General features: G+C 42.5%; 1 protein-coding gene across 1 annotated transcript; it reads left to right on the top strand.

Moving 5' to 3' along the window:
* The first annotated feature begins 14,245 nt into the window (after positions 1 to 14,245).
* Positions 14,246 to 18,098, top strand: SSTR1 (somatostatin receptor 1). The gene has a single exon (XM_074824669.1). It carries the CDS (start codon positions 14,749 to 14,751, stop codon positions 15,934 to 15,936), a length of 1,188 nt encoding a protein of 395 aa, XP_074680770.1. The 5' UTR covers positions 14,246 to 14,748; the 3' UTR covers positions 15,937 to 18,098.
* The last annotated feature ends 337 nt before the right edge of the window (positions 18,099 to 18,435 follow it).

Here is an 18,435-nt window from a genome sequence, read left to right on the forward strand (position 1 = left end):
CTGCCACAGCTGGACTGGCATATCATACATCCTATCCTGAGTACTTTAAAATAATTACCATCTTTTGGTTGTTCTACATTTTATAAGAGAGAAAAGTAACCACATCTAGATTTATTCCCCTCCTCTTGCATGGGAGTCCTTGTGGGAATCCTGAAAAACAACAAACTAAATCAATGACTGTGATCTGGATATGACTGGTATGTCTGTTTGCATTTTAAAAAATAGGGCTGTCTCCCAGCTTTCATCACTTATGTAGCTCTGCTGGTGTCTGAGCTCTAGGGAAAAATTTAAGAGTCTTAGCCATGCCTACATGACACACAGAGGAAGACCTCTGTTCTCACAGTCCAGCCTTTTGGTTTCCCCTAGAGCTTGGAGACTGGCAGCAGGGTTAGCTAGCAGCTGAGAGCAGGAACTGCTGGCTACTGAAATACAGACTGACACACCAGGCATGCCCACAGATTAGGCAGTGGGAATTAGGTGCCTACACAACCTCCAGGGCTCAGCTCTCAGACACTGCAGTAATGGCTGACATTATCCATTCAGAGAGCGAAATATTAGATTACGTAGACTGTTCCTAAGGCTGCTGACACACTGCACAGTTCTTCATTTTCTCAGTTATTCATGTGTTTGATCTCAGAAGCAGCAGTAACGATGGCATTTGGAGGAAATGAGGGCATAGCATCCTATGGACAAGCAGGTTTCACAGGTTGAGAAACATGTTAAATATATGCTTTGACCTATAACCCATTAGGTCCAACAGTACAAACCCCACAAGTTACTTGGCATGAAAAAGGGAATAATGCAAAATACTGGGGAAGAGATGCACACGGTGATAGCAAAGCAGGAAAACAGATGAACATAAAAGAAGCTATATCTGGATGCTGGTGTAAAAATTTTGTTTCTCAGCACATGCTATTTGAAAGATTGTGGGAAACAGAGGTTCTTGCATCCCTGGAATAGATGCTAACAAATGTCATGCTCAAAGTAGTGTTCTATAGATATAAAAAACAGGGATCACTCTCTGAGATCCATTCATCGCGGTGAGGCAAGTGGTGCATGAAATACCATAAGGAAGCTCGCAGGATGTATCAAAATCAATGGTTCAATTTGGATCACTTTTCAAGTATCTCTCCTAATATCACTACTAGGTCCTTGTCAATTCACATTGTGGAGTGGTGTCTGAGTGCAGAAACTGAATATGTTCTCCAGGAGCACACCTAGTGTACTGCCACCTCAAACAGGCACTAAATCTGTGAATTTGGAGATTTGTGCTAGCCCAAAATTTAAAATAACCCACAATGTGACATCCAGACCTCAGCACTAACTCTTTCACTCTACATATCTACTGTTATTGGTCTACACTATTTGCTAATGTACTCTGGGCCTTGGATGTCACTTTTTACAAGTGTTAGCAAATGCTGATAAAGTGAAAGAGGCTACTAAAGTGGTTCTGGCTTCAGCGACCAAGGGTAGATGAAAGGGGAGAGAGGAAAAAGAGGGAGGGAGAGACAAGGGCAGAGACAGTAGGAGTCCTACCAGCATGGCTCACAAAGAGGCTGGCAGAGTGATGCTCTGAAGCTCTCAGAAAAGTTGGGGGAAGCAGAGTGAAAAGATGCAGGCTTTCTCCCACTACCAAAGAATAAGTTCTGAAAGAAGCCAAAAAGTATGTGAGTCATTATTAATATCAGAAGGCAAACATGGATGATGCCTATAACATTTATTTTCTTTTCATGCACTCTTGTTAATCCAAGACATCATCTGAATATCTAACCAAATGCATATACTTAAAAGCTCTCATCTTTCCTGTATTTTATTCATATATTATCACACAGCTTGCATTCTGAAATGATGGGATGGCATGAGGCACACTACTGACCGTGACACAGAGATGAAACAACCATTTACCACCCCTGCCTGCTTAATGACCTTCACCTCACCATCTCCTCCTTCAGATAGTTTTGAATATTGAAAAATGCTTTCTCTGTCTGAAAATTACAGCAGCTGGATAAATAAGATGGTAGATAGTAGATAGCATGAAGGATGCAAACAGCAATTTGTATTTCTTGTGTCAAAAGAAAATGATATGCATAGGTGAGAAATTAAAAACAAGTAGTCTGAGTTTTAAATAGAGATGAAAATAAAATTACAGCTAGAGATTGACACTTACATTGGGCAAATTGCCTGCAGAAATGACTAGTAGTAGCTTCACTGAAGACATGCAGATGAGTTTTCAGCCTACACGAAGATTCCCTTTGACCCCTCTCCACACTATGAGGCAGTGACGTGAACGCATGGGTTACATACCATGATACACTTCGTTGTTTCACACTCCACAGGCTCCAGATGGCCTTTCAGTACAGAAAGAATCACTGAAGGTAGTGAATTACTGCAGAGTTTAGTCCTGGAGCATCTGCATGGGGCCAGGTTTCAATTCAGAAGAGAGGCATTACCTGAAATATTTTTATTGTTGCTGTTATTTGGAATTTTCTGTTTGTTTGTTAGAAGGTGGATTTTTTCCTAAAATACTCAGCATAAGTAACTATTGCAATAAATCTATTTTACATCTGTATTTACTTAGTTGTAGCATTTTACTCTGGAACTACATTTTAAGCTATTAAGCTCTATTTTAAAAAGCAAACCAAACACTGGCCTTTGGTTTTCTGCTGGTCATTTAGACGATTAAACAAAAGTTCTTCAACTTCATAAAATATGCAAGATAAACATGCAAAAAATCTTTGGTTGTGTCAGACTGGAAAAGATTGCCCTCTGTTTTACTGTATGATATACCATCAGGGACTACATCAAATATCTGAATTGGAGTGGGATTTGGAAGTGGAGATTTTCTGTTGTATCATGTTATTTTCTCAGATGTACTTTCTAGCACTTATTTTGTGCAATACAGTATATACATAATAGCATGTTGCATATATGTTGACACAATTACCTCATTTTTGTAAGCTGCATAACTTTCAGAATCCCTTAATGAGACCCATTTGTGTAACTAATAGAAGAACTACAAAAGAAGAGATTTTGTTCAAGTGAGATTGAATGCTAAAGGAAAATAAATTATTAAATACAAAATTTAGCACCACACTCAGCACAGCTTTCCAGTGTAAGAGCTCAGCAAAAAGTTTCTGTAATAAAAAAGAAATTTTCTCGTCAAATGTACTTAAAATCACATTCAGAGGCTGATGATCTTTGATGTTTTACTGAACTTCAGTATCCCAGGCTACTTTAGAAAAACATGTATATTTCAAACAAAATCATAAAAATCCTAAAGGAGCAGAAATTGAAGTTTCTTATTAAAAAAATTCTCAATGTAAACTTATCTTCAGGTTTCAAAGAAGAGTAAAAATCATAAGGAAATTTTAGAACTAGATGCCTGTACACAGTAAGATATCACACTGTGAGTTTTGTTGGAGTGGGAATTTTAGGTTTGCCCTTTGGTTTGAAGTCAGTCTTGTATCTGCAGGTCATCCTCAATGAATGGAAAACTCTATACAGTTTTAGAGCCCATGAGGTAATTTTTGCTCAGTATTTTCCCTGTAAAAACATGACAGCACACCCCATTTTATGAAACATATTTGGATAGGCTGACAATTATGTATTCATCATTGATTTTCCAGTATTTCAGACCGTAAGTGGTTATTTGTGTATTAGATTTAAGATCATAACGGCATCTTTGTATAACCCTTTTGCAGTAGCATTGGGGCCTACTAAAAGCACAGGACATCAGAAGACCAAAGATAATAGTTACAAAAAGAAAAATCTGAAATATTTTCAGTGACTGTTAGATGTACAAAATAGTGTGCCCCAAATGCTGAACTATCTTCAGAGATGTACAAGTACCATAGATAACCAAAGTTAACTCTAGGATTATGCTTTTCTTCAGTCAATCTTATGCAGGTGGACTTAAACTTCAAATAACACAAACTAGACCTGTGCTGTCACTCTATGATGTGTACTGCTACTTCAGCTGTTATTAGCCATAGTTCCCTTTAATTGCATATTATCACTTCCATGATAAAAACAGCTTCCCGTTGCTCCCAAGTAAAAAGAAACAATTACATGCCAGATTATGATGACATCAATTTTTAACAAGATTTACTGTGAATTAAATGATTGCTTGCTGTATAAATACGTTTCAGAAGACTGAGAAGTTATCCATCAGGATGATCTTTATCATTTATTCATATGACCTCTAAATGAAAATTCATACACTGAGAACTCCTTCCAAAAGCTAGATGAAATAAGTAAAAAATTTTAACTGGGTATCATACAACTGTGGTTATCCTATAAATTTACTTTGCTCTCTGCAATCATAGCAATATTTCCTGATTTGTTTAAAGTTATTTGCATGCAAACAGCACCTCCCCTTCTCTCCAGCCCACCCCATTCATAATTGATCACCCCCTCATTTAGGTCATAACTTTAGTGCAATATTTATTCTCTGACTGTATCCAGGCCTGCCAAAATAAATACTTAGCACTGTCAAACAGTATCCAACCAGCATACATTTAAACGTAACAATTACTGTAAAGAGGCTGGCAAAGACTAGTAACTGCGCCATTTCAAAACTAAGATGGACAGAACACCAGAGAACAGTATCTGCTGTAGTGAAGTACTTCAAGACAAGGAGCAGAAGACCCAAGACATCTTTCCTGATAATTGCCTTTTGTGATAATGATTTGCAGTTACTTGTGCTTACTGATGGACACAATCCAACACAACGAAAGTGACAAATGTCACAGGTGCCTTTGTTTAAATCAGTTCTGAAATATTTCAAGGAGGTTCATTAATCAAATTATTGGGAAAGTTTACTCTTACAGATTTTCAAGCCCATATTTTTTCGGTGGATTTGCATGTTCTTTGAATGCGCATTTCCATCTCTGCTTGAATGATGAAAAATTCCCATTCTTCTTGTAACTTACATGAATACAGCTATTCAAAGATTAAACAGCTCTTCAAAACAGAGAATTTATAGTGAGTCACTTGTACCACATGAAACAATTCCAAGACCCCAAAGATTACAAGCAGGGAATCACTAAAATTATAACAACACTTAGAAAGAAGCAACAACAAGCAGAGTATGAAAAATTGTGTAGAATTGTTCACAGAATTAAAACAATGGTTATACAACACACTTGGCATGGGGATTATAACACAAATTTGTGAATAAATTGCAAGCTTGTCCCATCAAAAGGGGTTTCTGACATTTCCATTTGACAATGACAATTTTAACAAGTTTTCATTTACTTTCATTTCATTATTAGCTCTTACAGTAAAAAGATAATAGGTAAAAACAACCCTATTCTACAGGTGAAATAAAAGAAGTGTGTAAAATTTTGTTCAGGGGCAATGGATGAAGCCCCTCTTGGTTTCGACAGAGTTTTGCCGATTTACCCGTAAGTAGTTTGAGACATTTTATCCTGCACAGCTACGCAAAGAAAACTGCTGTAAACAACACCACAGGTTTTCACCATGTGAAATGTCTTTTGGGATTATCTTTGTGTCAAGCCTAACTAAATTGTTTCCTTTTTTTTTTTTTTTTGTTTAAATACAATGATACCTATCAAGCATCTTGAAGTGTTGCAATTTTATAGGGGTTAAATGTAAAGATAATAAATGAAATTCTCTCAAATCCCTGTGGAAGCTTCTCTGAAGAATATACTGTTTCCCTATAAGACAAATTTCCATACTCAGAGCTGCATAGAGCGGTTTTGCCCGAGATCAAGATGGCTGATAGGTACAAATTGCAAACCAGGAGCTATTTTATTGTTTTACAAAGTGCTTTAGGCTGGCTAGGCTTCTAAATATTACCCAAAAAGTGTAACTGAATCCTAATTTTGTCCTCAGGATATACATCTAAAATTATACAAGTCTTGCCAAGGAGATGTAATTACAGGTGAAATCAGCTCTGACACCAGTATTGTAATCTGAACTCTGGATGTTTCAGATGCCGGCGATGTTTGCAGGTATCAAATCACAACTCCAACCTTCTTTCCCTTTGAGGAAATACACTGGGGTCCTCTATGTTCAGTTACACTGTAATAATGACTAGAAACTGAGTCATAAATATTCTGCCCCAGGATGGTACGTACCACTGTGAAACCTAGAGGCAAAGCTCAGTTAACATAGTGATCCACACTCAGTGAAGTCAATAGAAATACGATAATTTTCACTAGATTAAGACATTCCCCCTTGGAAGATACCCCTACTTCCAAGTAAGAAATAAAGCATGCAATTCTCCTGCTATAAGTGCTTGTTTGGTTTATGCCCTTCAAAGTGGCGAGACTAGTTGCCTTACTTTTTTTAAACACCAGGTTTTTCTACTGGAATACACATTAGAGCATAGAACAAGCTGGTATTATTTGGGGAGAATGACTTCTCAGATATTTTTTATCCAGCTAAAACAACGTATACAACTTCCTCCTTCTTTTAAAGTATTCAAGTTAATCAAGCAGTAACAAGAGTTTATGTACAACTCTCTGCCCTGCTCCAGGCAGGTTTTAACTCGGTGTGGTGAAAATCTGCTAAATACAGTTTGTCCTTGGCTATGTTTACAGCCAAAACATACTCAATAGCATTTCAGCTGCACCTACTTCTGATGACACTTGTCACCAAGCAACTTTTCAAAGGCAGGCAAGGATTGAAAACTGAGGTTCCAACCACTGATACATCAATACAAAGCTGGTTAATTACAAGTCAATAGAATTACTCAGATTTGGAAAAGTGTGTCTGAGATCAGAATCTGGCACTGTGTCTTATCTCGTTTGCTGGGGCAACCACCTTGCTCTCGAGAACTTGGGGAGTGTGCTGTCAGCACGTGTTCAGCCCTCAGCTTTCCTGAAAACATTGATGGCACAGAGCAGTTTGTTGTATGATTCTGCAGATAATTGATTTCAGTAATGGTACTCTGTGCCAGTTATTAACTACTACAGTAGAAAATGTGATGAAGTGGGAAGAATTGTAATGTAACACAGCTTTTGCCATCTGATTTTAATATCTTCAGCAGCTAAGTCTGAAATAAATGCATCCGGATCAAGAGACGAATCATTTGTGTGTTCACTAAGCAACAGCTTGACTCTTTCTCTGATGAATGTGGTTTAAAACATCTGTTTTTACAGAATAGATGTTAATTTCTCAATTAATTGTAAAGTTCAAATGACAAAATTTTGCTTTTAGGAGAAAATGCTTTCTAACATACCATTATAATGAATCACTTCCATCTGTCTATTTGCACTTAATTTTCAACCATAACTAAAATTGATGTAAAGTTTAGGCACTCTGCTAAAAGTAAAATGATAACCAGAATCATGACATCTAAGATACAATAGTTGCATCAAAAGCGAAACATTTTAAAATATGTTGGCGTTTTAATGAAGAGTTAAAATCTCTCCTGACTCACAGCACATCCAGTGACATCAGTCATAAAGCAAGAACAGAATTTACATCTGAATGGTTTAAGTGGCCTGAAATTTTCTATCTTAATCAAAAGGTCATGTAAAATGTATGACTTCCAAAAATATGCAATTGAAGTGGTTACTGAATGATTTTTAACAAAACTATAGCAGGTTACAATTCAACCAATTACCCAAACTATATAATATTTTGCTATTTTGTAGAAATAAAAGGTTGTAAAAGAGCATTCACTCATTAATTTCTCAGCAAGATTTATGAAATATTCTCTTTGAGTGGTGCACAGGGTGTCTACATTTTGAAGAGGAGACTGAATTAGTCAGTGGGACCCCACTGCAACGGCTCAGCCTACCAAAACTCTTTCAAATTTGCTGAAGGTTCATGGCGTGTACAAATTAGAGCAGTTTCACAGGCTATCACATCACTGCTGTGCTGAAAAGTTGAAAGATACTGATGAAAACTATTGATATTTTTTCCTGGGTTTTAAATAGTTAATAAATTACCATAGACTTCCTTTTAAGTGTCTTGACTGTTTCCTTTTCATTGCTACAATACTCAAGACACAGTGACACTAGGAGAAATGCATCTTGAGTGACAGAAAATATATCATCTACCTTGTGAGCCATTTGTAGGGTTTTTTTAGGGCAGAGATTTTGAGAGTCAACCTTACTGTGCCATCAGGAGAAATGTTTATCAGAAGGCTGTTTCTAATTGCTATGGGCTTCCTTGCCTCATACTTCAGATGGAGTTGACTGGGCTAGCATTCAACTGTGGAAAGAAAATTAAGGATTGAGCTCCCAATATCAGCATGTGAAGTGCTTCATCAGCTGGAGCTCTGGGCTTTGCCTCACATAAGTCTAACCCTAAGATGTGCTTGGGATGGACCTTACCCTGACATCCCAGCCATGTCCCAGGGAGAATGTGGAAAGGGGAGAAAAAGTTGCTAAGTCTTCACACCCTTTGGCAGACCTTCTTAAGACTCAGCCCTCTTGGAGCTCTTGACTTTGTCTCTCTTCTAACCATAATCCAATTGTTAGGTAAGAGTAGTCACAGATTGCAATTTATCTGGAGACCCCAACCTATGGCCCGAGGAGAAAGACATTAGGGGATAGCAACTGTGGAGTCTTCCTTTAACTTATTGTCCTGGTTTCGGCCAGGATAGAGTTAACTTTCCTTGGGCTGAGAGGGAGCACAGCTAGAGGGCCAGTCCGGATCGATCATTGGAGTATTCCATATCATGTGACGTCATGCTCAGTATATAGGCGGATGCATGCTCTCTTGCACACGCTGGTTTTGGTTTTCCGGGTTGGCATGGCAGGATTTTCTGGTGCGGTCAGATCGCTGCTGGGGGGGGGCCAGCTGCGTACCTGTCGTCGCGCTCGGTAAGCCACTGCTGCATTTCACCCATTTTGGACTTACTATTGTTACTGTTGGTTTTGTTACTATTAGTAAATTTTTTTTTATTCAACCTACGGATTTATTCTTTTGTCCCTCCCCTATTTCACCAGGAGGTGGGGGGAAATAAACAACTGGCCGTGTGGCGATTGGCTACCAGCTGAGTTCAAACCACAACACTTATGCAACTTTTAAACTTTTTTTCAACCCCTTTCAGCTGGAGTTGTTGGCTTTGTCTCTCTCCTGACCTTAAACATAAGCCTAGGCATGGGATGAACTGTACCCTGAGATGTGTAGCATTGTCCCAGAGGAACAAAGTGCTCTTTGCACAGCCTCCCTCACCATTGGTCTCCCCCTTGCATCCCCGCTGCCTCTGGAGCTATGGGATTTGTGTCTCTCCTAACCCTAACTCTAACCCTAGACATGGATTGAGCCTTAGCTCTAGACTTTCCAGCATGGTCCAGAAGTAAAAATTTTTGGGAGATAATTATTTTTCCACCCTTACAGGGGAGGCAGGTGTTTCTACAAAAATGGGGCATTAGAAAGTGTCTATGTGTGTCTTAGGCCAACCTGCAGATTATGTTGAGATGGTCAAGTTGCCCTTCCCTGTTTTGTGACAGTGGATTATAAACACAAGCTAAGACCTCTGGCCTACTCCTTACAGGCAAAGTGCATAAGTAAAAGAACGAACCATAACAAAATGTCTAAGCATGTTCCCAAATTAGAGTTGGTTTATATCAGAATTTCTTCTTTAAAGAATATTTTGATTGTCAGAACTATGTATTTTGTTTCATGAGGTTGAAATGAGCCAATGTGGGTATTTATAATGGTATTATATCATTACTAGGATAATAAAACACATTATTTCTAATCAAGCATTGCTACTTTATCAAGTAGTTGAGGTTAGAAATATATGCTTTTGAATAATGAGCAACAGGCAGTTGAGCATTGGTAAAGATCAGTAGCTAGAATTTCTCAGTAAATTAATAGATATAAACTGTGTTAGAGCAATCGGCCTAAGTGACTAGGCAGGCATTCATACAATTCCTTTTTGGAAAATGGTATCCTTATCTAATGTGAATGCAATTTTTCCTACCCAAAGGAAACTTCAGTGAATGGAGATACAGAAATCCTCAAGCCTTCTAAGTAGGACATATAGCACATGGTACCTCATTATAATTATGCCTATGATGGCATTTTGTATTTTTCTGGGCATACATGTCAAGTACCTGCTTGAGGTTAGTATCTTTGTAGGAGTTACAATTTACAGGTAATTATCTCAAATCATTGCAGTAGGAAAGAACACTATACCCACATCTATTTCAACAAAAGAGCCTTTACTGGCCCTTTTGGGTGCAGGGCATGGCCAAATATTAGCATTGCAAAGCAATTAATTAAAGTGGGCCAAAGCATGACTAAAATGTCTAAAATGCCTCCATGAGTGACTGTGTGTTTATATGTATACAAATGCAATGGAAGGCAATGTAGACAAGAACTGAAATTTTGTGGTGATGACACTACTATTAATAGTTTCAAAACCAGTCCTTTTTGCTCCAATGTTTGTAAAAAGCAATCTAAAAGCATTCACATTTATAGTCATACTATTGTTAAATGCCAATTTATACCAATATGAAAGAAGGAAACCCCTCAAGCAGTGCTCCATAAGTAAATGCCCCTTGAAAAAAATGCTCACATAAACAAAAATTTGATTATATTTGAACTATAGGTTTTCAAACAGACTAAAGTGCTGCAATCAACCAGATGTCCTTGTTGATAGGTTTGCAGCTATTGACTTACACTTCTTCTCATATCAGTGACTGAAAGCTGATTCATATTCTCCCAGAATATAAATTTTAAAGAAAATAATTCTTCAGCTGAATTTACATAATTGTAGAGATTGGAGCAGTGTCAGATAGCACATTGCAAGTAAAGATTTTGTATGTTGTAGTTAAATATAAACTTTTTTTTTCACTGTATACTGGAAGCTCTGATGCTAACACATTGGAATATACAACCTCTAAAACACCAAATGTAAGGATGAATTTTCTGAGAAAAAAATTGTATGACATCCCCAAGTGCTCTAACATTTAGCTAAAAACTCATATATAGCAATAGTCTTGAGAATGCTAAGATCATTTGTGAAGGCTGCTCAATAAATGCATTTCTATACTAGAACATAAATACAAAAAGTCCTCAAAAGTCACAAAGAGTATCTTCCAAATAGACCCAGTGTGCAACGACTAAAAACTGAATAGGGTTATTTTATATATCTTTAAATTTATGTATAGGGGTGTATACATACATATATATGTATTCACAATCTACTTTTTAGTCACAGAAGAAAAGGAGACAGCTTGCTTAAGGGTCATGTAAAAGTGTGCATGTACTAAACATAATACATTTGACAAGGCGTCAAAGCACATGCTGGTCACATTGGAGTGTCTAGGTGTATATTGATTGGAGGTGATGACTGACATGAGGAAAATCTTACAGTCAGAGAGGTTACATATATGTGTTGGAATAGCTGGTGGTGGTGATAAGAGGTATAGGGATATATATGGTGCTAGAGAGGATAAATTCCTGATGATGGGTTATAATGAATTGATGGTAATACTGTGTGTATCTGCATATTAAAGTGGTGGGTAGTGATAATATGTATAATTGTGATGGGATGGTGGGCAGACAGTGATAACAAGATGTGTGAACTGTAGGAGGTGATGGGTATGCATGGTAAAATGAGTAGGTTGTAAGGATGCATGTGTGATGCTGAGTATAGTGGTGCTGTGGGGAGCATATATCAGCATATGCACTGTGGTGATATTTATGTGGTGTGGACCTGCTGTTCTTGACAAAAGTAGGTGGTGTTCATAGGCGACAGTTTATGTGAAGAGGCAAGTTGGTGTCCATACAGGTGTGGTATGCTCACACATACAAGTGGCTACAGCCAACAGAACAAGCAATTACTGAGTATTTTGTATGCATGCCTGTGCTGAGGGAGTGTTGATGCAATGAGCAAGTGTGAGGGTGTGTGTATTAGTGGGTAACAATGTCTGGTTAATACAGAATGGGCAGGTGGTGGTGGTATATGGAAATTTATTAAGTGGTTATGTATAACTATGTAAGGACAGACTGTATACATGGAGCAATAACATATAGGGAGATAAGAGACATATTGCCCAGAAGGCGAGGTGTATGTGAAGATCATACATTTAAAACCAAACCCAACATATATAGAGGTATGCTTGCCAGGGTATAGCGATGCAGTATTAGGACTGCATTCCCACAGCATTCTCCTGGCAAAACTGGCTGCTCGAGGCTTGGATGGGCACACGCTTTGCTGGGTAAAAAACTGGCTGGATGGCCGGGCCCAAAGAGCTGTGGTGAACGGAGTTAAATCCAGTTGGCGGCCGGTCACGAGTGGTGTCCCCCAGGGCTCAGTTTTGGGGCCACTCCTGTTTAACATCTTTATTGATGATCTAGAGGGGATTGAGTGCACCCTCGGTAAGTTTGCAGATGACACCAAGTTGGGTGGGAGTGTTGATCTGCTCAAGGGTAGGGAGGCTCTGCAGAGAGACCTGGACAGGCTGGAGCGATGGGCTAAGGCCAACTGTATGAGCTTCAATAAGGCCAAATGCCAGGTGCTGCACTTCAGCCACAACAACCCCCAGCAGCGCTACAGGCTTGGGGAGGAGTGGCTGGAGAGCTGCCAGTCAGAGAGGGACCTGGGGGTGTTGATTGACAGCCGGCTGAACATGAGCCAGCAGTGTGCCCAGGTGGCCATGAAGGCCAATGGTATCCTGGCTTGCATCAGCAATAGCATGGCCAGCAGGGACAGGGGAGTGATCTTACCCCTGTACTCGGCACTAGTGAGGCCACACCTCGATTACTGTGTTCAGTTTTGGGCCCCTCACTACAAAAAGGACATTGAATTACTCAAGCGTGTCCAGAGAAGGGCAACGAAGCTGGTGCAGGGTCTGGAGCACATGTCGTACGAGGAGCGGATGAGGGAACTGGGGTTGTTTAGTCTGGAGAAGAGGAGACTGAGGGGAGACCTCATCACCCTCTACAACTGCCTGAAAGGAGGTTGCAGAGAGCTGGGGATGAGTCTCTTTAATGAAGTAACAAGCAATAGGACAAGAGGTAATGGCCTCAAGTTGTGCCAGGGAAGGTTTAGACTAGATATTAGGAAGCATTTCTTTACAGAACAGGTTGTTAGGTGTTGGAATGGGCTGCCCAGGGGGGTGGTGGAGTCCCCATCCCTGGAGGTGTTTAAGAGTAGGGTCACATAGCACTGAGAGATATGGTGTAGTTGGGATCTGTCAGTGCTAGGTTAACGGTTGGACTAGATGATCTTCAAGGTCCTTTCCAACCTAGATGATTCTGTGACTATCTGCTCGTGTTCATGTGTGTTTGGAACTGGTGGGGTGGATGAGGCATGTAAGGCAGCAGTGTCTGTCTAGAGAGGACAGTATGAGTAGCTATCAGTGTATATGACTGTGTTTGTCTATGCTCAGGGTATGTGTACAAAACAGCATGGTACGGGTCAGTGCGTAGAAGCTGTTTGTGGGTGTATGGGTGTAGTGTGGGATAAGCCATTTATGTAGTGATGGCTATGTATATGTTGAAATAGTATATGAATGGAGATGGTGTCAATGGTTTGTGTCACCATATAGTGCTGAGGAGGGTTTATAGCCTCACTCTCTGTAGATGCAACCCCCAGGATATGCATATGTTTTAAGTACAATACTAAGAGAGGGGGTTGTAGCGCTGGTGATGCAGCATGTGATGGTTGAGTCTGAAGTGATCCTATGAGTGGAAGCAGTATGTGAGGGGACAGAAGAGTGGACAGGTTGTGTGTTTGCATAGCAGCATAGCACCATCGTGGTGTAAATAGTGATGGCGAGCTGTAGTGTGCAAACTGGTGCCTGCACTGTTGGATGTGTGATGGACAGAGGCAGAGCATGTGCTGGGGTGTTACAATGGGATGGGGGGGGCATGTTCTGGGACAGAGCATGTGAAGGACAGGGCTGTAAAGTATTGGATGCTGTTAATGTGATATCTGGTGGGGGGTGGTGGGACAGGACAAGGTGGGGGGGCATGGAGCTGCGTGGTGGTGGGAGGCGTGGGCATTGCTGTTTCCAGGAAGTGCTGTGCACTTAAGAGTGAGAGGTTAAGTGATCTGTCTAGTGCCATGCCTGGTGCCAGCGCCATGGGGTGGGCAAAGCACATGGTGCGGTGACAGGAGAGGGTTACAGCAGCTGTGTAGGCATGAGGCTGCCTGCCCAGGTAACACTGCCCACCCATCCATGACCCAGGCTTTTTTCCTAAAGGAGAAATGATGGTCCCTTTGTCTGCGGTGCCCCTGGCCAGGACCTCGGTGCCATGGAGGGGGAGTAGTGCAGGATGGAAGGGGAGGAGTGCAGCATGGAGGGGGAGGAGACGATGCTGTCTGGGGGGGACACACCAGTGCGGGGTGAGAGGGCAGTGCAGGGTGAGGGAAACAATATTGGATGGGAAGAGCAGTGTGGGGTCGGGGAGCATTGCGGGGGGCAGGAGGGCAGTGGGGACAGGGTGGAAGGTTGCACTCCGGGAGCTGCCAGAGCTGCGAACAGCCGGAGGGCGGGATGGGAGGCGGGCGGGCGGCGGGGGGGAGTGGGTTGGGAAGGACACCCACTTACGTCTCCTCCTGCATTTTTTTTTTTTCTCTCTTTCCCTCCTACTTTTCGTAGCTGGTGACGCGCCGCTGCCTATTAATCATTCACCAGCCGGGGAGCAGCAGTCGCTGCCGCTCGGAGCGAGCGGCGCCGGCAGCCGGCTCATTCCCCATGCCAGCGCCCCGCAGCCGCCGCGCCGGGGGCCCCGCCGGGATGCCGAGCCCGGCCCGCGGCGGGCGGCTGCTGCGCTGAGCCGGGGGCGGGGAGCTCCGGGCAGAGGATGCTCCCCGATGGCACCGGCACCAGGCTTCCGGGCGGGGCAGGCGGCGACAGCGGCGGCAGCGACAGCGGTGGCGGCGGAGCCGGCAGCGCCTCGGAGGAGGCGGCGGCGGGGGGCATGGACTCGGGCGGCAGGAACTCCTCTGGCGCTCCGAACAGCACCCTGAGCGAGTCTCAGGGCAGCGCCATCCTCATCTCATTCATCTACTCCGTGGTATGCCTGGTGGGGCTGTGCGGCAACTCCATGGTCATCTACGTGATCCTACGCTACGCCAAGATGAAGACGGCCACCAACATCTACATCCTCAACTTGGCCATCGCGGACGAGCTGCTGATGCTCAGCGTGCCCTTTCTGGTCACCTCCACCCTGCTGCACCACTGGCCCTTTGGCTCACTGCTCTGCCGCCTGGTGCTCAGCGTGGATGCCATCAACATGTTCACCAGCATCTACTGCCTGACCGTGCTCAGTGTGGACCGCTACATTGCTGTGGTGCACCCCATCAAGGCGGCTAGGTACCGCCGGCCCACTGTAGCTAAAATGGTCAATCTGGGTGTCTGGGTGCTTTCCATCCTCATCATCCTGCCCATCATCATCTTCTCCAACACAGCAGCCAACAGTGATGGAACGGTGGCTTGCAACATGCTCATGCCAGAGCCCACGCAGAGGTGGCTGGTCGTCTTTGTGATCTACACCTTTCTGATGGGCTTCTTGCTGCCTGTGGTGGCCATCTGCCTCTGCTACATCCTCATCATTGCCAAGATGCGCATGGTGGCCCTGAAGGCTGGCTGGCAGCAACGCAAACGCTCTGAGCGCAAGATCACCCTCATGGTCATGATGGTGGTGATGGTCTTTGTCATCTGCTGGATGCCGTTCTACATCGTGCAGCTGGTCAATGTCTTCGTAGAGCAGGATGATGCCACCATCAGCCAGCTCTCCGTTATCTTGGGCTATGCCAACAGCTGTGCCAACCCCATCCTCTATGGCTTTCTCTCGGACAACTTCAAGCGGTCCTTCCAGCGGCTGCTCTGCCTCAGTTGGATGGACAATGCTGCAGAGGAACCCATCGACTACTATGCCACTGCCCTTAAGAGCAGGGCATACAGCGTGGAGGACTTTCCCCCAGACAACTTGGAGTCAGGGAGCATGTACAGGAATGGCACTTGCACCTCCAGGATTACCACCCTCTGAGGAAGCACTCCTGCCCCCCGCTCCCCTACTGTACTGCCCCCCCAGCAGGAGGGTGAGCGAGGCCAGGGCTGTGACATGGGGAGGCCGGGAGGGAGGGGGTTTCAGTCCTGCCCACCAACAGCGGTGTTTGGGACAAGAAGGAGCAAAGAAAACCCCACATCCTCGGTCTGCTGCCCCATCTCCCTGTCTGCCTCCCTTGAAAGAGGGTGCAGTCACTGATGCTTTGACACCCACTTAGCAAATTGCTGCACTCGTAGGTTGACTTAGGGTCTGGCAGCCAGGCTCTGCCACCCCTTTCTGTGTCTGATGAGTGGCTGTATGGGTCCCACAGCAACCTCTCCCCTCACCTTTTGTACAGATTGCCCTCTCCCTTGGTTGGTGGGACTCCCCAAGCCACTGAGTCGAGCCTCTTCAGTCAAGCCCCAGCAGTCAGGCTCAGACTCCCCCAAAACTGAAAGCAACCCTGCTCAGCATCTGTCAGTATGCACCTCCCCCCTCAGAGATTAAAAATGCTGGGAAAAGTCCCCTCAACACACAGCTTGTCCTCCCCCAGGAAGGAGCAAGTAGCCTCTCTCTGCCACCCCCAGGAATAAAAGAGAAAGCAGGGAGCAAAAAGGCCCCAAGAAAAGAAGCAGCATAGTCATGGAGCCGTCTTTTGCTTTGCAGACAGCTTCCACCTCACTGGGGCTCTGGCACTCTGTGCTACGCTCGGGGAAGCAGGGCAGAAAAGGTCTTCAGAAAAAAATCTGATTATTGCTGTGCTTCAGAGCTGCACAGCAGGTTGCTGATAACGGCAGTTAAACAGTCCTGTGACTCACAGGCAGCAGAGCGCCAAGCCAGGAGCCGGGGGGAGCACTGAGCTGGGAAATGTTTGAATGTGTCCATACATACAATAAAGTGTGCTAATAATCAAGTTTAAAGGGAGCGCTAGACTGTGAAGCTATTGTCTTGCACCTGCTCCATCAGCTGTGAAACAGCGATGAAGGGAGCTGAGACAGTTTTGTATGACCTGGGTGGCTGCAAAGTCACTTTAGCCTACATGGAAAAAGAGGGATTAGTCTCAAAACCTCCATCAGGCTCTGAAATAAATACTTGACAAAAAAAAAAAAAAAAGTAGCTGTTTGATAATAGCTATTACCCTAGCTCTAGCTTTTTCTGTTGCACTAAAAAAAATAAAATGGGTTTCATAGGTTGCCAATGTAATATACTGGCCCAAAGCTTCTTAATGTTTCATTTCTGAGAATCTTGGTTTTATTGTGTACCAGATGTCTTTTTGTTTGATTTTTTATTTGATTTGTGTCACTGTGTTGTGAATGTGTTTCTCTGAAGCAATTTATACTGTGTACTTATGTCTGTGGTGGCTACTTGCAAGGTTGCATTTTAAATGGGTGATGCTCAAGAAGGCTCCTTTTCAGATAAAAAGGTTGTCACTGTTTCTAACTCTTTCATCTACATTGTCTCTCCCACAAAAATTCTCTCTCTTGAATTTTCTCTTCCCATATTCTGACAGAACAACTTTCATATAGACGAATGAAGCTTTCTTTGATAAATGACAGCTGATTAAACAAAACCTTCTATCCCTGCTCCCTCTTATGCCAGACGTAAGAATTGGTACGGACTGTGATGAAATAAGCAGCTCTGTTTTTTGCTTTCTACCGCCTATGTTAACAGTGTCACACAGTGGCAGGTGTCCCTGTACCTGTGACAAATCACTTCTCTAGCACAATACTGTGGTTGTATTAATTATAACTACTGGCAATCTGAAGCAGGAGATTGGGAAAAATCTCTAGTAGCAGCATACCCGTAGCATTGTACTGGTAGCTACAGTGCTTAAGTACAGTGTTAAGTGTAAAGTTGGCAATTCAGGCATCTAGCATTTGCAGTGGTGGACTTATACAGGTTTTTGTTAAATTATACCCTTTAACTTTTCTCAGCAGCAAAAAGCAGGATACTACTTTGTACATTTCTTTCACCAAAAATTAGGTACTGTTAAATGAATGTATAAATTTAGTATTTCAAAGTTGTCTGATTCAAAGCCCATCGAAATGAGAGAAAAAATCCTAATTCACTTCAATGGGCTGTGAGTCAGCTCCTTTTAGTTTGAAAATTGCTAATGTGGAAGCTGTTACATCCTTATTAAAATATTTTGTGAAAAGCTTTAACGATTGTACAGTTTCTTTTCTTCCCACTGGACCCCATTTAAAGAAAACATGAAAATATTAATTGTGGTAATATTTTACATGTACTTATGGAGGAAAAAAGGACAAAATCTCTTTATAAGATTATTTAACTTTTCACAGAAACCAAACATCTGTCAAAACAGTAAAATGCCCCACAATACCGTGCAATGCTATTTGTAAAGCTTCACTTAAAATCTCACTCACAATCCCTTCAAAATGGTATAAATCTCATAACCTTATGTGGTCTTTTTCACCCAGGCATGTTGTTATGTGTGGTCAGATTAAAGTCAGCCTACTTTCTACTGTTGGATTTGTTTAA

Source organism: Strix aluco, chromosome 4, assembly GCF_031877795.1.
Source record: "Strix aluco isolate bStrAlu1 chromosome 4, bStrAlu1.hap1, whole genome shotgun sequence".
Lineage (NCBI taxonomy): Eukaryota > Metazoa > Chordata > Aves > Strigiformes > Strigidae > Strix > Strix aluco.

Excerpts from the sequence above, each read along its gene's own strand:
- SSTR1 (XM_074824669.1), top strand. The coding sequence starts at position 14,749 with ATGCTCCCCGATGGCACCGGCACCAGGCTTCCGGGCGGGGCAGGCGGC.